The 23,299-nt window shown below is 41.1% G+C and overlaps 2 protein-coding genes across 10 annotated transcripts in view; both read left to right on the top strand.

Annotated features, from left to right (window-relative positions):
• Positions 1–9,272, top strand: part of LOC146694820 (collagen alpha-1(XIII) chain-like) — a 41,406-nt gene extending 32,134 nt beyond the window's left edge. The window contains exon 3 of the mRNA XM_085476766.1: positions 8,607–9,272. Within this exon, the coding sequence (XP_085332892.1) occupies positions 8,607–8,638 (32 nt within the window). The 3' untranslated portion in view covers positions 8,639–9,272. The remainder of the gene's footprint in view (positions 1–8,606) is intronic.
• A 482-nt stretch (positions 9,273–9,754) lies between these two features.
• Positions 9,755–23,299, top strand: part of col13a1 (collagen, type XIII, alpha 1) — a 74,556-nt gene continuing 61,011 nt past the window's right edge. For 2 of the 9 annotated variants that reach the window (XM_085476757.1, XM_085476756.1), the window contains exons 1-3: positions 9,759–13,208; positions 15,562–15,597; positions 19,053–19,079. In XM_085476757.1, coding sequence (XP_085332883.1) covers positions 13,137–13,208; positions 15,562–15,597; positions 19,053–19,079 — 135 coding nt within the window. In that variant the 5' untranslated portion in view covers positions 9,759–13,136. Of the gene's footprint in view, positions 13,209–15,561; positions 15,598–19,052; positions 19,080–23,299 lie in introns of all 9 variants that reach the window. The other 7 variants (XM_085476759.1, XM_085476760.1, XM_085476758.1 and 4 more) reach the window with 6 other exon arrangements.

Genomic DNA, 23,299 nt, shown 5'->3' with positions numbered 1-23,299 from the left:
TCCCCGCTTTCCTCAGGCAGCGCTTCCTGTAGATGTCTTGGAGGGAGGGAAGCTCACCTCCAATTATCCGTTCAGAGCACCGCACTACTCGCTGGAGAGCTTTGCAGTTGTAGGCGGTGCTGTTGCCATACCAGGTGGTGATGCATCCAGTGAGGATGCTCTCAATGGCACAGTGATAGAAGGTCCTGAGGATGCGGGGGCTCATGCCGAATCTTTTCAGTCTCCTGAGAAAGAAGAGGCGCTGCTGCGCCTTCTTCACTGTTTTGTTTGTGTGTACTGACCACGTAAGATCCTCAGCCAGATGTACACCAAGGAACCGGAAGCTGCTCACTCTCTCCACAGCAGCGCCGTTGATGGTGATGGGGGTGTGTACTTCTCTGCACCTCCGGAAGTCCACTATCAACTCCTTTGTCATTTATCCATGACCATAAGCTCATGTTACAGCATGATAATGCATGACCCCATATTGCAAGGATCTGTACACAATTCCTTGGAAGTAGAAAACATCCCAGTTCTTGCATGGCCAGCATACTCACCAGACATGTTTGGGACGCTCGGCTCGGCGTATACGACAGCGTGTTCCAGTTCCTGCCAATATTCAGCAACTTTGCACAAGTATTGAAGAGGAGTGGACCAACAATCAACAACCTGATCAACTCTATGCCCAATGCACACCATTTGCCTCACACAGGCAACACATCTTCATTGGATGTGTTGCACTGTGTGAGCCAAATGGTGGCCACACCAGATACTGACTGGTTTTGCGACATCTGTAGCATTGTGCTTTGTGATCATACTGCATATTTCAGAGTGGGCTTTTATTGTGGGCAGTTTCAGGCACACCTGTGCAATATTCATGCTGTCCAATCAGCACCTTGACATGCCACACCTGTGAGGTGGGATGGATGATCTCGGCGAACGACAGATAACACAGATTTAGACAGATTTTTGAACTATATTTGACAGTCATGGCTCCTTTGTGTTTGTAGAAAATGTTTCAGATCTTTAAGTTCAGCTCATGGAAAATGGGAGCAAAAACCAAAGTGCTGCATTTATATTTTTGTTCAGTGTATTTATAAAGTGCACAGAGTTGTGCCAGGGGGGCGTTTTCTCCTCATCGTATGGACTCCAGTTTAATTATTATCCATTCCCTTTTCATGACACCATGTAGAATGATCTGTTCCAGTATGTGGAGTTTGCAGTGAAACTCTCTTATATGTTCTTTCTGTTGCACAGTTTGGTTTAGTTTGAATCTGACTGACTGGAGGCAGAATCTCACAGGCAAAGATTGTTTTTCAGTTTTCACGTTCAGAGCAGTGCAGAGTGTCAGGCTGGAGAAAAACCAACATCCCACATATGGTAAAACCGTTGTTAGGGTTTTTCTGCACTCTCTCCCTCCCTGTCTCTGTCTCTATCTTTCTGCCTAAGCTTCTGTTTTAATAGCTTGAATAGTGCAGTCTGTCAGCTACCATTTTTCCTGCCTGGTAACTCAATTTAAAAATGAATTGCTCCTTTAAATCCTCACACCACATCATTGTTAAACTTGGCACAACAATGTCTTATATTGCATGGGAGACTGAGGTTCCAGACACGTTGGTCCTCAGGCTGTGATATGTGCCACAGCACTGAAAGATATAAAGACAGATATGAGCAGATGGAGCCAGCGTTTTTGGTTGTTCTGTGTTAGCAGAGTTTTCCAGTCAGACTCTTCGGTGTTTTGATCTTGTTGTCCATCCCCAAAGCTACACTAAAAACTAAAGGAGGCTGAGCCTTTATTTTGGCGTCCCCGCTGTTTGGACATCTCTGCTTTCCAGTCTTCAGTCTGTGAGCTTAGTGGACTGTTTCAAAGAGCAGCTGAAGACACTTTTTAAACTGGCATTTGAGTAGTATTAGCTTGTATTGTATTGCTTATTTACTTTTCATTGTTTTCATATGATGTGGAGCACTTTGTGATCTGTAGCTTTAAAGGTGCAATAAAAATGAATTTTCTTACTTCTGAACCTTACTGTAATGTTAATGTTAGCTAATGATTCTCACTGAGTCACTCATTGTTAGTCTAAATATGTGTCCATTATACATTATACCTGCTCGCTTTTCCTGTTAGTGTTACGTGACTCCAACATTATTGACTGATGATAAGTGACTTACGTAAAATTCCAATTTATTATCTCTTATCTCTTATTCAGAACATTTCACAGCTACAGTAAGACTTTTTTGAGGTTATTGAGTTAAAAAATGTTGTTTAATGTGTAATTTTGATTTCTATCAAGATGACGCTCATAGACTGAAACTATTAAAAATATATAGGAGTGAGCACCGGGAGGTAAGAGAGGGCTGTCTCATGCTAGCCGACCACTGCCATCCAGCCTCTTGCTGGTACAGTCTCAGGATGAACTAAGAGCCAGGATTACAGCCCAGCGGGAAATAAGAGAGTGCTGTGCTCTAATTTTCATGGTAACCTGGCTTTCACACAACATGCAGCTGTGACATCAGAGCTACTGGGACACGCCCACCAGTCCTTTGTTCCTTTGCCCTCCAGCCATCCTTTGAGCGTCTTACAGTTTAACGTAGCCGAATCGACATATGGTTGCTGTGCTATCAGAGATGCTAGAATGGCGTAGATTATGTCACCAACGTGTGAACACACCTCCTAACCCTGCCTTACAGGTCAGATGTGGATCACAAGACCCCCAAATGTGTAAGTTCATATCTTTGGATATGCTCTCATCATAGATGACACAGTAGTCTTGGACTGAGACAGGTGAGAAAAAAAAACTTTTGATCTGTCTGCTATTGGTCGTCACGATGGAGTAATGTTTTGCCCGCCAGGCTAGAGAGTCGGTCACATGACCAAACTGTGGTGAAACCAATGACTGTAGAAATGATGGCCGACCTGGCTGCACTTCCTCCCGTTGAAAATTTAAATGAAACCAAAGTTCCTGCTTGAGGGAGCTGCGTTATACTGGCGCCCGCACACCTGCTGGGCGTAACCACGAACACACACCCCTGCCCTTTTTACGTAGTCCACTGCTCCAGTTTTGAGGATGTCGCTTTCATCGTCATTGCTATCACTAAATAAACAGACTGTTTCTGAGCATTGCCAGTTTAAACTGATTAACGTCCATCCCTATTATCTGTGGAGAGAGTTTGCCGTGTTTTTGGCCACTGTTTACGTTCACCTGCGAGTTAACACCACGGCACAACTCAGGAAATTCCAGAATGTCTTCAGCGCATTAGAGACGACTAATCCCGATCCTCTGGTGTCTGCTTATATAACACCTGCCATGTGCTCATCCTGTTATTACAGAGTGTATTCAAGCATTAAGAAAGACACTTGTTAACTAAGTCTGTTTACATATTTCTGCTTTACTTTGCAGTGACTCCATGCCTCTTCACCCCATCGCTTTGGGGAACGGCTCCAATCCACACAGGATAGATTTGAATCCACCTTAATGATACGAAAACATGAAAGTGGAAGAATTACGTCCCTATTTCTCCGTATCCAAACATCTGTCTTTGCTTGACTTTCCATTTTCCTCTGTACCACATCCTTTGGTTGGTAACATTGTACAAAGGAAGTGCAAGCTGTATAACACATTGGTTTTCATGACGCAGGGCTGTGGACTCCTGAAGGTTATTTTATAGCAAATGAGGCCCTCTTGGGTTACACTGTGGGAGTTGGGTGCTTCCTGGCCAAAGGTGCTGAGAAAAATCCATTTTCCTTGGACGTTTTGGGTAAAATCTCTTACATCTTTCTGTCTTTCACTGTGTGTGGAAGTTCTTTTGTACATATTTGTTCACATAAACGAGTCAATAACAGTTCATTGTGAGCCTTGTCAGTTTGGTTTTGTCTTTTTAAACTTCTCGTGTCCAGCAGATGTAGCAGCAGAATAATGGTCAGAGTATTGTGTCAAACCTGTCTACACAAAAACTTATTTGTGTCCAGAAGTTTAAATCTGGATCGATGAAAAGATCTTGCTCCCACTCTGTGGTTGGGAGGGAGATTGAATGATGAGTTGGGGGCACTGACATTTTAAAAAGTTGGCTGAGATTAAATCTCTCCTGAATTATGTATTTCATTTGTTTGTGTTTAAGAAACCTACTGAAATGAAATCAAGTTTCCATCTTGAATAACATTTTTATTCTTTTTTCGTACCATTTTTGCTTTTTCTTTCTCTGGCACATATCTGGATTGTCCAAATGGCTCTAAGTTTACAGTGAATCAGGGAAGATTTTCTGGTGGAAGAAATTCCCACCAGCCTGTCAGAGAGGTGTTTATATTAAGGCTTTAAAGCAGTTATGATCATTAATACTTGGGATTATGACAGGCAGATTAGAGATTTTTACTTTATCACAGAAAGCTTATTCTAGGTCCGGCCATGGGCTGTCGAGCAAACTTGATTAGATCCAATCTGAAACATCTATAAGAAGAGAAATAGTAGTAAAAATGTTCTAGACCTCCGTGTTTTGACTTTCGTGGAGTTTTTACACCTAATGGTGATGGTTTATTTTTCCATGATAATTTAGAGACGTTTGAGTCTTTTGAACTAGAAAGTGTTTTTTCTCCTGAATTATGTCATTTAACTCTAGTTTTAGTTTCTCGGGATGCTAATTATATGTTTGTGTGGTGAGGAAGGCCAGGCAGATTCAATTTTTTTTTCTAATTCTAATTTTTGCTTCATTTTTCTTATGAGAACAGTGAGATATTGTTTTGTCCCACGACACTACCTTTCCACCTTCCCAAAGAACACTTGGAGATATTACTGGCAGGTCATTGTTTTCTAAATACAATCCCCAGTTAACAGAGTTCTTGATTTTAAGTAAAGAGGTATTAAATCTCTGATGGGACTCACAGAGATAGACACTGGTGCACGATGGCTGAACTAACTACAAGTTTAGTCCAAGCGAGAATGTGAGTGGTGTGCTGGTGAAAGAAGGTGTAATCCCTGAGAGTGGGGTGACGTAAACACTGTTGTTTAATAATGTCTGTAGAGTGTCTGTTGCTTTGACTCACTGCTGCACTGAGCCTGTAAATTCCTGGATTAAATACCAGGTTGAGTCTCGTCCTGTTAAAAGCGAGGGTGTCATTTGCTTCACATAATACAATCTGATGGTTACTTCTGTTTTAATGTTTTCCTTACAGACTAGTTACACAGTAACATTTGCTCTGCGTCTTTATCATATTTTCTAGATTTTTTTTCTTGTCATTTTCACCAAAGCAGGTCATAGGTTTGTTGATTTCTATGTATTATTGTAGGACATATCCCTCACATAATAAACACTTTGAGGGAAGTGTAGCTGTGATTTGATTCAAATGTTCAGGGGTGTATGGGCTGTAGGGATTTCAGAAAAAGGTGCAAAAGAAATGGAGTCGTTTTACTGAGTTAGGCTGACAGACGTTCACTGTTTAGACAACTGCTGCAGAAAATCCTTTAAGCATGAAAGTGAATTAACAAAGCAGAAATGTAAAGATCTGTAAATGTGTAGTTGAGTGATCATTGGTTGGCTGTGAGGGTGATTACACAAACAGGCTTTTCACTTTGTTTCACCTTTGATGTCAGTGGGATTTAGTAACATAGACCAACATCTCCAACAGTACAGTTCATTAGGACCCCAGTTTGTAATGGTTTTAAATCTTGTTATAGCAACGAGTGCATGACACACCAGGTTACCGACCAGTGAAGCTGGTGAAAATAAAGGCAACCAGATGGTGGGAAAGAGCAAAGGAAGTGCCCAACAAAAAATGGCTGCTACTGTGTGGTTTGACGGGAAAAACAGTGGATCTACAGGGTATATCAGGAGTGGACGTGGGTTTTTGGATCTGGATATTTAGACAACTGAAACTGCACAGGCTATTCTTGGGTCAATATTCTGGGACAGAGAGTCATCATATTACTTGTTATCAAACAACAATAAACTGAGAATAAAGGGATTTTATTAAGGTAAAGTGTTGAATTATGCACATTTTCTCAAACTAAACACCAGGGCGCACGGGGCAATATTTGTAATGGTTTTAAATCTTATTATAGCAGCAAGTCTCAGTATTTTTGCGTAGTTACTTTAAGAACTTGAAAGACTTCCTTTTCAGTAAATGACTGAGTCTAATAAGACAAGGGAAAGGGAAACACCTGTGAATCTGAACGCTGGTGGGCAATATTAGATCGTTATTTCTGACCATAGCTAACCGCCACTGCTTTTACATAAGCATAAACAACAGGTGTTAGCAATAGTTGGGATTAAACCCAGCAGAGGACAAGGCTTGGAATATGATATCAATGCAGTCAAATAAATTCCACTTTTTGTGTGTGTGTGTGTGTTTGTTTATGACTGTAAACTTTGTTTCATGTTGTGCCCAGAGCTCGTTTGACGGGCGCCACTTCATGTGCTATATTTGAGCCCACTTCCCCAGGCCTTTCAAAGTGCCTTTGGATCAAGGTGCTCTACACTATGTCCCCTGGGTGAGTGGGTCCAGCCAACAGGATGTGATGGCAGGCCAGAATGCAACAAGAATCTTGCCTTCGTGTTTGCTTTCCACACCCTTAAATAGAGAGAGGGAGGTAAAGGGTAACCTTAAAAATGTGGAACACAATCGTAGGAATGACTGGAGCAGCCGTAATTTGACTTTATTACCCAGATCTCATATCATAATAGAAAATCCTCTAAATTTAAAGGGTCTGGGTGTTTACAGTATGCAACAGTTGGCTCTTTGTGGCCCTAAATGATGCAGTTTTAACTGAAGTTAACTTAAAACTAAAGAAAATATTAATCAAATATCATCTTATCAAATCGTAGGAATTCAAGTTATGAAATTTCATAAATCAACATTACATGATGTGATGTTGATTTATGAAATATCTCTAATTTTTAAAAAAATGTAAAATTATGTCTCTTAAAATACGTTATTCACTTAGCAAATAACAAATTAGCAACATTTATTCTGTCAGACCCCTGTAATAGGAGAAAGTCATAAAGCATTTACGTTATTCACTATTTAGTACAATGTTTAGTTTTAAATGTAGACCTGCTGACGGTGTTTGCTGTGATTTTAGTGAGCTGTCACTGTCTGTTCTGCATCCCTGAAAAGATGCAATTATTTTTCTGACGTAGTCCCTGTAATTAGATGAAGACACACACACAGGACTTTGTGAAAGCTGTGAGAATATAAAGCTGCCTGTGTGGACCAAACATTCAGTGTAAAATGAGAGTGGTGTACTGTGATGCCATGCGAAGGGTAGAGTAAGACTTTTTAAATTGCTGTAACGCCTTAGCTTTGGGGTGGCTACCAGTCTGCATGCTGTGTTGACACAATGGTAACAGAAAATAGTGGGGAACCTTTTAAACAACATCTTCTTATGCGAGCTTCAAACTGTAAACTGGTGTGACTTAATGTCATCATTTCCTCAACATAAACAGTATATTTTAGACCCTAAACTGTCTGTTTCCATTGTATTTAATTCGTATGGATTTGAATTTCACTGACAGCAGGCACCCAAGTATGGATGGAGTAGTCTGAGGAGCACATCGATTGAATAATAGTGAGGATTTGCATTTCACAGAGAGTTTTCCTCATCTTGCTGTGGCTCTCATGACGACGTCTTCAGTGACCCGTGTCTGGTTTTGGTCGTAACTTTCTGTTGAATGATCCCAGGCTCTTTCTACATAATTCGGTTTTTGTGAAAGGCCTGTTTTATGGCTGTTTGAAAGCTGACAGGCTGTGATGCGAGTTTATTAACTTGGCACAATCTGAAAGGGTTGAATTTTCGTAATAATTTTACCATGTGTGGACAATGAGAAATTCACTTGATGTTTGAGTATTTTATATTACATGCACTAGGTTTCCGTAAACAGGGTTAGAGACCCTAAAGAAATGCTATTTTTGACCAATCAATCTTATTTGCATTGCCAAAAGATTTTTTTATTTATCTATTGATTACCGATTGGTATAACTCATCCGCTTTGTTTAGAAGAAAACGGTGACGTGTGATCGGACCAAAATCTTCTGAATGTTTACATGAAGCATTTGATTTCTTGTTAATCTGGTTACTTGTGTACAGATTAAAGTGTTCATGTGCCACTGCTGTAACTAGACAGAAAACAACTCAATAATTGGCGTCTTGTGGTGTTGAAAAGTGACAAGAAGTTATGTTTGATTACCTCATAGAAAAATCAGTTACATTATTTTGGAGTTTTTAACAAGCATTTGTTTCATTTTATGTCAGAAACATGCCAGACAATAAAAAGTGTAACTAAAAGCCTGGTTCCTACTGTTGTGGTGAACTACGTAGAGCCTGTGATGTAGCCTACACAAGGAGCTAATGCCATTGTCACCATGTATACCTTAGCGTGTGAACAGTGACATTTAGTCACATCTTGTATGCATGCTGAGGATTATGGCACAGATTTAACACTGAAGTGTGAATCCACTGCAGAAAGATATTTTTACTCGAGTTACCTTGAGTCTTCCATGAAAAATGCATTGTTGCTCCACTGCTCATACTCAACTCTAAGAAACGTATTTTGGTTGCACACCATTGTTGGGTTAACTGGAATCTTTGTCATGGTTGCATAAAAACTTAGCACTCTCTCTTTCTCCCTCTGTCTTGCAGGACCTCCAGTAAGTACACCAGATGCTGTGTGACCTCCACATGATGAAGTGACTCAAAGTGATTATTTTTACATTTTGGTGACAAGTAGATGAAACGGACAATCCCCTGGAACACATCTGCTGACAGTAAAGCTTGACTGGATACGGTGGTAATCTGTAGTTTCATTGTGTAACTTCTGCCTGTCCACATACTTTAACAGTACTGATGATAAAGGAGCTTAGACCTGTGGCCCTTGGCAGGTCTGTGCAGGAAAAGCTGAATGCAGGCAAATAGTTGAAACTGAAACTTTGATTAAAAGGAAAACTCGTATGTTTTAGATAAAGAAGTATTTTAGCACCCACAGAGAAATTAGAGCTTTACAAAGTCATGAAAAACATGACTCCAAACAAGGAAAGAAGACTGAAATATTGCAAAACCACAACAAAGGAAATGTATAACACAATTAGCCACCGGCATAGGTTCCAGTACCAACATGACTTTGAACCGGATAAGCAGATAAGATGGATGGATGTAATAATTACTGCTTCCAGCTTTAGCAACATCTTCAGCTACTTCTGTTGATGTTACTTTCCCCCACTGTTCATACATTCAGTAGCTTTCACTGCAGAGAACTGAAGCATAAACTGCACATGAGGTTAGTTTAGTGTCAAACGGTGAGACACCAAACAGAAGACAGTAATCGATTTCATGAGTTTTATTGTAAACACAAGAGTAACAATGAAAAGGTGGGGGGGGGGGGGGGGGGTGTAGACTGGGACGTGGGCATGATGTGCAGGATCACTGACTTTAGACACTTCAACAGAGAGTAGTTAGATTTTGGGATGAAGAGTGAGAACCAGAGGAATATTGGAGTTAATGGCTTAATTGTAAGGCATTAACACCGCTGATTATTGATCGGTGAACACAGAAGAGCTACCTCGTCAGGACTCTGCAGTCTATTTACACCTACAGGCCAGTGGACACTCTTTCAATGATGAGGATGTAACATCCTGGACAGGGAGGAACGCTGGTTTGGAGTCAAGGAGGCCGTTTACGTGAAAAGGGAAAGACAATCTCTAAATGGAGGAGGGGCCTAAGGGTCCATCTGTCACCATCTTACAATGCTGTGATTGCAGCCATTGCCCAACTCTCTGTCAATGGTACTCATGACCATTGATCAGTGGTCATGGCAATTTGAATATTAATGATCAAGGAACTGACCTCACAGCCCATTGTTCAATTAGTGGGCTGGTTTCAGTCCTTATGCAAATGTCCTGTTTATAAGGTTGGCAACCTGCAGAAGTCACTTAGATGGGTGACAAAATGCTACGTCCAGATGAACAGAATCACTGTTATTGGGATTTCCTTACCTGGATGATTGAGCATGCATCAAAACATACTAATAGGAAGGTTGGCTGCTCCCGTCTGCAAGCATTCATGTGCAAGATACTGAACCTTGAGTTGTTGCCAATGGATTCAATTGTTAATACAGTCCTGGTCAAAAGTTCAAGATCAGTTGAAAAATGATTCATATTTTTAATGTTTGGATCTTAACAAGGTTCCAAGTAGAACTTCAACATGCAACAAGAAGAAATGGGAGTGAAACAGGCTGTTTTACAGCAGATCAAAAGTTTAGGACCACATGCTTTAAAAGGCCAAATCTGTGCAAGAATGTGGATTTGTTGTCATTTTCTGTCAGGTAGTCACACTATCATGACGTTCTGATGGCAAACAAATGTTCCCTTTTTGAATGTCGGGTTGTTGAACTGCAAAAGCAGGGTCTCTCTCAGCGCACCATCGCTGCTGAGATGGGAAGTAAGACAGTCATTTGGAATTTCTTAAATGATCCTGAGGGTTATGGAACAAAAAAGTCAAGAGGAAGACCCAAAAAAATCTCACCAGCACAGAGCCGAGGATCCAACTGGCTCTCCGTCAAGACACTGGACAATCCTCAACCCAAATTAAGGGCGTTTCTGGTGCCAACTGCGGCCCATAACTATCAGATGGCATCTGAGACTTGAAGGGCCTCAAAAACAAAAAACGTCTTCAAAGGCCTCGTCTCCTTGAACGCTGCAGAACTCACCATTTGGACTTTGTAAGAGAGCACCAAACATGGGACATTGAAAGGTAGAAGAAAGTTTTATTGTCTAATGAGAACAAATGTAACCTTGATGGTTCTGATGGCTTCCAACGTTACTGGCATGACAAGCAGATCCCATCTGAGATGTTCTCTATGCTCCACAGTGGAGGGGATGCCATAATTTCCTTCAGTTGAGCAATAGAGCTTCAGGAGGTGCAGGGGCATCAAGTAGCTGCTGGCTATGTCCAGATGTTGCAAAGAGCATCACTCATGACTGAGGGCCCTCATCTGTGTGGTAACGACTGGTTTTATCAACATGACAACGCTACAGCATGCAATGCAGCGACGAGGGCTCAGACCTCTACATTTGAAAAACCACACAGTCACAAGACTCAGCAGTCCATCTGCATCTAAAGGACAAAGGTCACTCTTTGAAAATGCCAGTGTTCACAATTTGGACAGAGAAGACAGATGGTTTGAAAGAGGAGTGAAAGAAGTCATCTATGTCCACTGTGAACGATCATCTTTGAACAGAGGGCGGGGCTTACGACACCAGCCGCCTGCCATCTATAATCTAATTTTTAGATCCTTTCGCAGATGCCTTAGCGTCCACTCAGATCTTGTGTCTGCTGATCTCAAAAATTCAAATGATAGGGTGAGGCAAGGTCTCACAATGGTTTCACCTGAAACCTCTGCTAATAATACTCCACACCCTTTTCACATCTTGGCTCATGTGATAAAGCACATGATCAATAGTGGGTCAACAACCCTGATTAGGGCCAACTCCCACTAAGGCTAATAATCTGGGGCTGACCATCATTTGGTTTTAGAACTGAAGAAGCTTCTCGGATAAGAGTTGAAATGTCTTCAAGAAACTTAAAGAAGTCCAGTTGCTTTCTTTCCAAGTTCCTTAGATCACTATGACCTGGATGACTGAGAACCTTCACAGACATCCTTAACCAACCAATCCTCATACACTCTCGACAATATCTGTATCAGCTTCCTCATAAGAAAAATGAAAGGACTTTAGTATTGTATCATTTCAGTTTGGTCATTTCATGATTAGTATTGTTCTGTTCAACCCTGTTGATTTTGGACTAGCTACAGATTGTTTTGGTTCTGACTCTTTAATGGTGTTTTTCCACATTAATTGTGTTTTATAGCACTTTTAATGACACTCTCTAAACTCACAGTGGTTGGATAATAATACTCTGAAGGCCCTAATGGGACTAATGGCTTTTTAAGAAAAAGCATGTTTCATGCCCCAATATTTAAGGAACCCAGGAGAGACTTGTAGTGGTATACAGTGTTCCCTCATTTATTGTGGGAGTTACGTTCTAAAAATAACCCGTGACAGGGGAAATCTGCGAAGTAGCCAACTTTATTTTTTACAATTATTATAGATGTTTTAAGGCTGTAAAACCCCTCACTACAGGCAAAAACATTTTCACACTTTTATCTCTTGTTTAAACACTCTAAAAGTTGAAACCTTTGTAGAAAAGTCCAGTATTATAGGATGAAAGCAAAGATCCAAATCTTTGCTGGTGGAGGCAGCTACAGGTGTAGCCACAGCTGCCCTGGGGCAGACTGACAGAGGCGAGGCTGCCATATCGCACCATCGGCCCCTCTGGCCAACACCAGTAGGCGGCAGGTGAAGTGTCTTGCCCAAGGACACAACAACCAAGACAGACAGAGCTGGGGATCAAACCGGCGATAGCTGATGATAGATGATACTTTTTGCTCTCAATATTTAAGCCAATTAAAATTCCTAATGCAAACTGGTCTTTCAAATCAATTATCAAATCCAACAAGTGTTCTTCCATCCAGAGTTACTAATGTTAGGGGAACAGCGTCTCCTGTCCTCTTGTTTGTCACACAGAAAAAATGTTCCACTTTTGACTTCCAGCTAATTTGTTTTGTATTCTTTCTTTATTGGAGTTCAAAAGCCTTGATTTGAGTTCCGTTCCCTTTGTGAAAGCAAAACACACTTGACTTTTTAAAAATTTGCTCCCTCTTGTTCTTAGTCCCAGCCCATAAATAAAAGCCATTGTATTCTAGTTCCTTGTGATTTGTTTATAATGGAAGTCACTATGCTGGAAACCTCCATTGTAGCTTGGATTAGCTGAATAACAAGATGAGCAAGGGCAGTTAAGGAGATCTCAGAGGGCTTTGTTTTGCAGAAGCATGGAAACTACAAGTTCTTCCAAAAACAACCCTTGCATGAGGCTATGTGGTGAAAACTGTTGTTTTACATTAAAACTTATGTTCAAACAGTTAAACTTTTTTTTTTAATTCATTGAATGTTGTGATGTTAGTGCATCAGCAGGATACTTTGTGCTGTCAGTGAACAGGCCAAAATAAACGATTCCCTTGCCGTAAGGTAGTAAACAGCCCCTCCAGTCATTACTACTGATTTTATTCTGGCCTGATTAAGTGCAGGTGTCTTTCATTATGTTAATTTTGTCTGTAAAATGTACTCTTCTTGTCATACTAATTTTGTCTCGTGCTTTTTTCAGGGTCCTCCTGGACGAGCAGGCTTTCCGGTAACTTGTTTTAACCTGTCTCTTTGTGTGTCCTCATGCATAGTATTGATGTGCGAGTGGTGGAGTATTAACATCTCAGCTGCTAGTTCAGAATGAAATGTGCAAATTACTACTTGTTGTTGCTTGTTGATTTTGTCACAGTTTAATGAAACTTTAATGAAAATCAAGATAATAACACACCGTTATCTTAATAGTCTTTAAATAGTCTTTAAAGGACTGTTTCCCAGAAATCAGGATTTGAAAAGGTTAGACTACCAACTTGTGCACATCCTTACAGAACCTGGAATACAAATACACCAGTATAGATGTACTATTGCAGTGAACTTTGCAGTTTTTATCACTTATATGATGAAAAGTTTCAGAGATGTCAGTACAGCAGTTGAATAGCACACACACCCTAACAGTATCCATTTGTAACACTGTGTGCTGTGATTGCGCACCTGTCCAGCTCTTGGTCTTTTTGATTAAAACGTCCATTCTCCAGCGCAAAGCTTACTTTTAATGTGTCATACACATATGGAAGTATGTACATGCAAGCATGTGTTTTCTGTTAGTATATATGCAAGTGTGAGTGTGTATGTAGCTGACTAGGAAAGGCAGAAACAGGGTGTACATGACCGTTGCAGCAATCACATTTCCCTCTTTGCAAAAAATGAATTCAGAATCAGAAATGGTAAATGGCCTGTATTTATATAGCGCTTTACTAGTCCCTAAGGACCCCAAAGCGCTTTACATATCCAGTCATCCACCCATTCACACACTGGTGATGGCAAGCTACATTGTAGCCACAGCCACCCTGGGACGCACTGACAGAGGCGAGGCTGCCGGACACTGGCGCCCTCTGACCACCACCAGTAGGCAACGGGTGAAGTGTCTTGCCCAAGGACACAACGACCGAGACTGTCCGAGCCGGGGCTCGAACCGACAACCTTCCGATTACAAGGCGAACTCCCAACTCTTGAGCCACGATCGGCGAAAGGGTTTTATTGCCAAATGTTGAGCAGGTTTACAACATTAGGAAAGTGCTGCGGTGCTTCAGTGCAAACATACTGTCATAAATTACACTTAAATAGACATGAAAATAAAAATAAGAATAAGATAAGAATAAAAATTAAGAATAAGAATTGGATGAGATTTTACCAAACACCCAATTCACCTCACTTTACTATAATGAATGTTGTACTCTGTGGTTCCAGCAAATAATCATGTTGGGCACTTTAAAGACTCCAGGTCCAGATTAAACTAAATGCAGTTTTGGCGGTGCCAGATTCTCCCCAAAGCCCTGGTTTAAATCGGGACCTTGAACAGGAATTATTAACAAGCATTATTGCATTGAATAGTTGCAGAATCATGCTGTCAGCTCACAACTAAGTCAGAGAAACATTTTTTTTTTTTTGTTAAAGTTTGGTAAATTAAAAAACCCCAAACACCTAGGTTAGACTGCAAAAGGCAACAGTGTGTCTTTATGTCATTGGATGAACATTTAGTAAATATAAACTACACTATGGTAAATGGTAAATGGACTGGTTCTTATATAGCGCTTTTCCACTCTTCTGAGCACTCAAAGCGCTTTACACAACTTGTGCATTCACCCATTCACACAACTATCATCTTGGAACAATCAGACTTTATACTATACACATGTAAAAATAGATTTAGGAATCAAAGCCCTGATCTGAAGCTAAAACCTGGCTAATCACCCAATCATGACTTCCTATCTCAGGTGGTTTTCAACCCGCTGCCCTTACCGTAACACTGTCTGGAGATATAAGATGGAAAAGTGTAACAAAGTAACAGGGCTACTAATAACTTTCTTCTAATGACATAAGAAATTACTGCAACTTTCTTCCATCATCTTTCATCTTGAACTTTGCAGTGTTGAATGAGGCATGATTATTTGATAATTATGTGATTGTTTTTCACAGTGATCTTCTTTCTGCTCCCATAATTTGGGCATGGCATGTTGAATTGGTTATTCTGAATAACAAAAATGATCATCTTCCTTAAAGGAATACCATGACATTAAAAACTTTAAAAGCTTTTGTAGCAGTAATGCTAGCTGTGTTTCCATACGACTCCTGGCTACTAACTGATGTCAGAACAAAGCATTTAAGCTCTTTTAAATTTGTTATTCTCTTTTCTAGTTTTGGCTTCCATTAGGATATAAATGTGCTAACATTCGTCTCACTAACATGAACCAACCGTTGTTTCTATAACGCATCAGTGAAAAAATGAGATTAGCATAGTTCCTTGCAAATGAGAGAGTTGCAGAGACGATAAGTCTGAATGCCATGGTATCCCTATAGAACATCTGATTGACTCCTGTTCCTTCTTAATTTGCATTGGACATTAGGGTGGCAAAGGAAGTATGGGAATTCCTGGGAGAATGGTGAGTGAATTGGGTTCATGCATCACCAGCACTAGTGATAGTTACATTCAAAAGCTCTTACAACACAAATGCAAAAGGATTAATGTTACAGGATTAGATTACAGTTATTTTGAACAGTATGCATTAATACGGAAGTAAATGATCAGTACTGTGATAACAAAGTTTTCTTGAAGTTCCTTTGCTAGCATTTTGAATTACAAGCCACCCAGGGTGGAAGAAACATTAAAATCCTTTGTCTAAATAGGAGTACTGATAGCGTAATGAAAACACACTAACTTAACTCCGTGCTGCCTTGAGCTTGGCCTCTAGTCTCCTTCTCCATGGAGGGTACGGCTCCTTGCGGCTGTTTGTCTTATAGCTAAGCATCTCAGTCATCACTGCTGTCGTGGTGTTGATTAGCTGTTTGGTTACCATAATAGTCGAAGGAGGGATTTTCCGTAATGCTGCATTCACATCTTTGAGGAAACGTTCAGAGGGGACTTCATGTAGTCTTGGTAATCAACCATGGAAGGTCCAGGTTTCAAGCTCAGCCATGATCCCATCTCTCAGATTAGCTGCTCATGCATTCGCACTGAGTTTGGTACCCAATCTTAGAGTGTGGGGATGATGATATCTCCCCCTGACCTCAGGTTCTGCCTCCCTGTTGCTGTTTTACCTCATCAATTTCAAGTTGTGATAGCAGTTGTTTCTTCCAGATGTTGGAACACTGAGAAACTAGTTTTGCCATTAGTCGAGACGTTGGGTGTGGAGAATTCCATAGTAAAGTAAAACTTTATTTATATAGCACCTTTCAAGATAAAAATCACAAAGTGCTTCACAGAAGCTAAAACCTAAAAATAAAAATCAACCAAAAGCAAGTTTAAAAAGATGAGTTTTTAGCTGTTTTTTAAAAGCGACCACTGAGTCCACACATCTCAGGCTCAAAGGGAGAGAGTTCCACAATCTGGGGGCCACAGTTACAAAAGCTTTGTCGCCTTTTGTTTTCAGCCACGTGTGCTGGACAGCAAGCAAGCCCTGGTCACATGACCTCAGGGACCTGCTGGGAATGTATGGATGTAAAAGTTCACTTATATATGTTGGTGCTTGTCCATGCAGAGCCCTGAAAGTCAAGGTCAAAACCTTAAACTGGATTCTGAATTTAACTGGGAGCCAGTGCAGCTGAATCAGCAGGGGTGTGACATGGGAAAACTTGGAGGACTTGGTCAGAAGCTTTGCAGCAGCATTCTGAACAACTTGCAGACGCTCCAAAGAGGCTTTACATAAACAAGTAAACAAAGAATTACAATAGTCCAGACGAGATGAAACAAATGCATGAATGACAATTTCTAATTCGGAGCGCGATACAATGGGACTCAGCTTAGCAATGTTTCTCAAGTGAGAAAAACAGGAGCGAACCAGAGATTTTACATGGGCATCCAAAGTCAGAGCTGAGTCAATACTAACACCAAGGCTCCTGATAGACGGTTTTGCAAACGTAGCAAGTGGACCCAAGTTTTCCATAACACTAGGTACATAGGTCCCATATCCTCTGCATGTAACCCCTTCTGCTTAGATTGCTTGCGTGATAGCTTTCCAACAGCCCTGTGTTCTTGCACCGCATTATTGGAAAACTGTGCAGAAAATATCAAAAGTAAAAATAATTATTATGCAGAAAACTGTTTCCCATCATTGTTAGCTGGATTCACTTTACAGCATATATTTAAGGTTGAACTCATTCTGTTTAATGGTCACCATCATATTCTATAAATGGTGTGGTGGGTGTTCTGTGACGACCACATATCTATGAAAAGTTGTTCGTAAGATCAGAAACACAGGTCTGCATCCTGATTTTTCAAAAAGTCAATTAAAAGTAAGATAAATCAATCAGCTGAATTAAAATGGTTGAATAGTGTGTGACAGAGTTAACAGGGGGATTAAAATATGAGTAAAAAAGTGAAAGTGGCGTGTTGGCAAACAGCTGGTTAAGCCCATCACATTCATTCATTCTCATAGATGCTAATCTGACCCTGCACCTGCTCAACTTGCATAAGTTATTAGACTTTTATTAGAATGGTCAGAGTTGCTGTCCCCTCTCCATCATGGTCAAAAGTTTACTTGCTTATATAATAAAGGAGTTAAATAACTTTTTCACGCTCCATCCTCTCTTTATCACACATGTTGGCCAAGGTAATTAACAAGAGGACACTCATCGGTTACAAAGCTAAATCACCGAAGCTGGTTTGCTTCCTAATGCTAGCTGTGTTTCCATACGACTCCTGGCTACTAACTGATGTCAGAACAGTGAAAGCAGACCACTGTGTTCTCCCCTCATGTCACCATTAAAGGCCAGAGGTTTATCCACATTTGCAAACCACCAGAAACCAACTGCTGGTCTCTCAGCTTGCCCAGCTCCAGTCGCTGTTAACGGGAGATGGACAAACCATCAGCGACAGAGACAACTACACTTTGCTATGAGATGAAATAAGCTTTCAGTGCAAATTATAACTTAATACACAATAATATAATAGTATAACTTAGTAGAAAAGTAGCATAGTAGCAGCAATACTATAATGTAGCAGAAATGATATGATTTAGCAGAAATACTACATGATAGTAGCCAACAGCAGCCTCAAGGCAGTAATGTAAAGGATGGATGCACATATTAATTGACAGGAGTTTTATGACAGCGCTGTCTGAGATTGTTTATTTGTAGATTTGACAGGGAAAGCAGACAGTGATGGAATGTATTACATTACTTTGAATGCAAGCTGTGCAATCACTTCACCCTGGAAAACAATACAAAATGGAAAAAACTAAGTGTATACACACACACACACACACACAAAATACAACAGCCCGTTATTGTCGTAGTACATGAACAATGAAATTATTGTGGGTGCTTCATACCAACTGTGCCAGAATAAGATATAAATAGTTGATATAAACAGTTGGAATAATTAGCAAACAGGAGTAATATATACAGTCAATGGGGATAAATGCAAAACAAGACAAATTCATGCAGAAATAAGAGAAAGGCCTGTTTGTGAGTTTGGAGGTGTGGGACCTCCAAACTCACAAACCCGAGGGCAGCGGGTCAAACAGGTGGTGGGCGCGGTGTAGTGCTCACCTATGATGCTCCTGTTTTCCTGAGAGAGGAGCTGGCGATGGCTTCCAGGGGTGGAAGAGGGCAGACAGTGATTTTGGGGCAGTGTTAATTACCCTTCCTGTTCTCAGGAAAGCCATATATATCACCTTCCTCCATTTGATTTACATATACAGTAGTTCCCTTTAGCTCTTTCACCATCACCACCTCCGTCACTAGTCCTAAAGATGCTGCATGTCCCGAGCCCTCTCCATGTATCTAACACTGGTTCCTCTCCCTCTCTCTCTCTCTCGCTCTCTCTCTCCCTTCTTGTGTCTCTCCCCCCTCTACACACCTACTTGCATGTGACTGTGTCTGCTGTGTCTGATCCCAGGGCTTAAAAGGACACGCAGGGGAGAAGGTAAGTTTAGGAACACATGCCATTAGATGGTCCATATACAAATGTAGTTATTTAGCACAGTTAAAAAAATAACTTGATTAAACTTTAACTAAATGTTGGAGCTTAATCCTGAAATTCTATTTTTACTTTTGACTTCTTTGACTTTGCTCATCTGTGATTAACACGGCCCGATTGCAGTGAAATATAAATAGACTTGGCTAAGGTGTGACTCAATGGGTGGTGGAAGTAGTGGTTAGAGGTGCATAACTGTGCACTTCATTGTATGAACAGGGATGGGATTTGGATCTCTATTTTTCAACAGCATGTGGGTCTGTAAATGGTTTCCCACCCCAGTTAGGTCACCTGAAGTCTTTACACTCTGAAACACCAAAGTAACAATTTGTTACGCAGGCATCTGAAAAGTCTAATTTAAGACTCCTAAGTCTGTCCCCCAACTGGGGAGACCTTTACACAGGCAACGGCAGAGTACATGACAAAATTCTAGGGTGCTAAATTAGCTCACTTGGTAGAACAGGTGATCCGTGTCCACGAGGGTCAATGCAGCAGTCTGAGTTTGTTCTCTGCTCCTGAATGCTGTATTCTGTACTATGATGGACACTACACAATTTATTTAAAATGCTGTTCACTCAGCAGAAGTAGAAGATTTAATAGTTATTACCCAAAATATTTCTATTATTATGTTATTTATATTATATTGGAGAAGAGAAGAACAAATGCCAGACTGGTGACCATTATTCCAACTGCTATAAGTCTGTAGGGTTAAACACACATTAAACACACAGTCTCTAAAGAGGGAGAGTGTCAACAAGCAAAATCTTCCAATCTGTCAGATGCATATACAAATACAGATTTGTTCTCATCACTCTGAATTCTTGGCTGAAATGTGTAACAAAGGGGAAAAGCAACAACACATACCAGAGAGTCAAATGTGGTTGTTAGCCAATACATTTTTTAAATAGTCAGTCATTAAAATATAATTTTAGCCTTGGATTGCCTTACAAAAATTGTAACCTGATCATCAGGATCCATAAAGTGCGGAGGAGCAGACAATGTGGCTACTTTATGGATCACAGTGCAAAATATTTATCTTTGTAGGCTGAGAATATGCTTCAGTAGGTAATGATCTGTGTTTCGTCTCTTCCCGTAGCTGTCAGGACAAACAGAATGAAGGAATACCAAAATTATACATGCAGACATTACTGCATGTAATCTCTTAAAGCCACAGCTGATGGAAAGTGATCTTTGTGGGATTAAAAAAAAGTTTATTTAGGATGAAATAAGATCCATATTCTATGTGTCTGCTTGTGAACAACAATTGGTTTTGTTTTCTCCGAGTGGGTCCTGGTTTTGGTTGAAATTCAAACCCTAACCTGTGACTTCTCATCTGTACAAATGAAATTCTCTGACTTACCAAAGCGGGAGCACACCAAGGAAGCAACAGACAACAACCTCAAATTAAACGAACCCTCTTTTTCAATCATTACTTTTACCTTCTGGTAAAACGTGAAGTACCCTCTGAAGATTTACTAGAAGATGTAAACACAGCACTAAGGACGATACCAACTGCGACCATCCAATCAGCTAATCAACACCACGGTAGCAGTGGTCTGTAAGATGCTTGGTTACAAGATGAAAAGCCACATGGAGCTGTTTCCTCCATGGAGAAGGAGACTAGAGGCCAAGATCAAGGTAGCATGGAGAGAAGTTAGCAAACTTTTGAAGCTACAGAAAGGTGTAATAAAGAAAAGGTACCTAAGAAGTACAGAGTCCTTGGAAACTGCCAAGGAAAGACTCACAGCCTTGTCCAGCCACTTGAAGAGGTACACTAGAGAGCTAGAAGGCAGGGGGAGAAACCAGGTCGACTCCACAGAACAATCTAAGGTGTACTCTCAGTGGCAGGGAACAATATGAGAACAGCACCACCAAGGCTGGAGACGGAGCAATACTGGAAGAGCATATGGGAGAAGGACCCAATCTATAACGACAATCCACAGTGGCTAGTGAATCTAAGAGACCACAGTAAACTCCCTGAATAGTCCAGTAGGGAGCACAGTGGCAGACATCCAAGAAAGGGTATGAAAAGTTGGACAGCATTAGACCCTGACATGATTCATGACTACTGGCTGAAGAAGCTGACGGTACTCCATGAGCCACTGGGAGCACAAATGAACCAGCTGCTAGTTTATGAGAGACACGCAGAAGGGACCAGTTCCATCCAACTCCCGACCAATAACCTGCCTATGAACTGCACAAGATCCACAGGACAATAAGAGCCTTCATCAGTAATGCAATGGGGATTCGGTGAACAACACTAGAGGTAGGGCTGGCCCAAAATTCATATCTCGATATTCCTTAGCTGGATGGTGATATACGATATATATCTCAATATTTTTTAAAACCATAAAGTAAGAACAAAAAGAGAGTTTTTAGTCAAAGCTGTGTCCCAGATCTCACACAGGCACTTTTATTAACGTACAGCGTAGATGTAAATAAAAAGAATTACTCGGAAATAAATTATCATTTTTTATTAAATAATAATGCTCCATAAATAAAATAAAACAATGTTGTTTTTGTGCATAACAAACTGCTCACAATTGTGCAGTCAAGATGTAAACTAAAAAGACACTGAGCATAATAACAAAGACAGATTTGCAGCTGCTCTGTTCCCAAGTTCTACTGTGTGACTGAGTTTGAAATCCTCTTTGTAACCATGTCTCTTAATAAGTGCCATATGTGGTCCTTACGCACACAATACGGTAATATTACATTGAAGCCCATGCGTATCACTCCGCGAGGCTCCTGACTACGGTAGCCGTAATGCTCCAACAATCCATCAAGCGGTGCGGCTTTGTAGCTTAGCAAAGTCGTCCAAAAACATTTTTTGACAGATTGCTGAGCGCCGTGTACCACAGAAAATCGGTTCGCGGTCAGTAAGCACAACCAGAATTCATACATAAGGTGCACCGTCGAGTTTTGAGACAATGAAAGGATTTTAGATGGCGTCAACATGTTAGCCCAGTTAGCTCGTTAACCCGTTGACGCCGTCCAGCCCCACGCACGGGGTGATCCGCGGTAACTCGTTAACGGAGATTTGCCGTGTTAATGCAGTTATGGCGTTAACATCATTTTAACGAGATCACTGCTACCAGCACTAAAATAGCAATGTCCAAATGTTTAGTTTTTACCGACCAGCTCCTCTTTGATAGTTGGCGTGTCCATCTTGTCGTTGCCTGCAGGTGAAGCGATGGGCGAGGGGAAGTTGTGTTCAGTGAAGGAGAGAGGCGAGGCAGAGTAACGTTGCGTAGAGACAAAAGTGGACGAAAGAGAGGCATTATAACGTAACATAGACTATATCGATATAAACGATATTGTCACATCTCATATCTCGTATAAAAATATATCGATGTATTTAAAAACTCAATATGTTGCCCAGTCCTAACTAGAGGCCAACACCACAAGTAAACATCAATTGAGGGATCTACCAAGGAGATGCTCTGTCTCCACTGCTGTTCTGCATAGACATGGACCCCTTTGGTGAGATCATTGATAAGACTGGCTACGGATACCAACTATGGAATGGAGCAGTTGTCATACATTAAGCTGTTTGCCAAGAGTGAACAAGACATCGATTCACTGATCCACACCACCAGGATGTACAGCAGCGACATCGGAATGTCGTTCGGACTGGAGAAGTGTAGACAGATGGTAACGAAAAGAGGGAAGGGGATTGCACTACCAGAAGGCAATACTGCAGACATAGAGGACAGCTACAACTACCTGGGAATGACACAGGCAAATGGCAACCATGAAGAGGTCACTAGAAAAGCTGTAACCACCAAGTACCTGCAGAGGCAAGTCCTGAGGAGTCAGCTGAATGGTAAGAACAAGATCCGGGCTATCAACACCTACGCCCTGCCCGTGATCAGGTACCCTGCTGGGACAATAAGCTGGCTAAAGGAGGAGATAGAAGCCACTGACATCAAGACCCTCGTCTTGATTCTTCTATCTCCTCCTGACCATACGTAGAGAGTTTCACCCAAAATCCAGCACCCTGAGGCTGTACGCTAAGTGAAAGGAAGGAGGCCGGGGCCTAGTGAGCGTCAGAGCCACTGTCCAGGATGAGACAACAAACATCCATGAGTATATCAGGAAGACTGCCCCGGCTAACTGCGTGCTCAGTGAATACCTCAGGCAGCACAAACCCGAGGAAGAGGAGGCGC

This window comes from Copadichromis virginalis, linkage group LG13 (genome assembly GCF_057382275.1).
Source record: "Copadichromis virginalis isolate Kocher_CV1m ecotype Utaka linkage group LG13, C_Virginalis_male_GT1.1, whole genome shotgun sequence".
NCBI classification, from domain to species: Eukaryota; Metazoa; Chordata; class Actinopteri; order Cichliformes; family Cichlidae; genus Copadichromis; species Copadichromis virginalis.
This window is presented reverse-complemented; position numbering and strand designations above follow the sequence as displayed.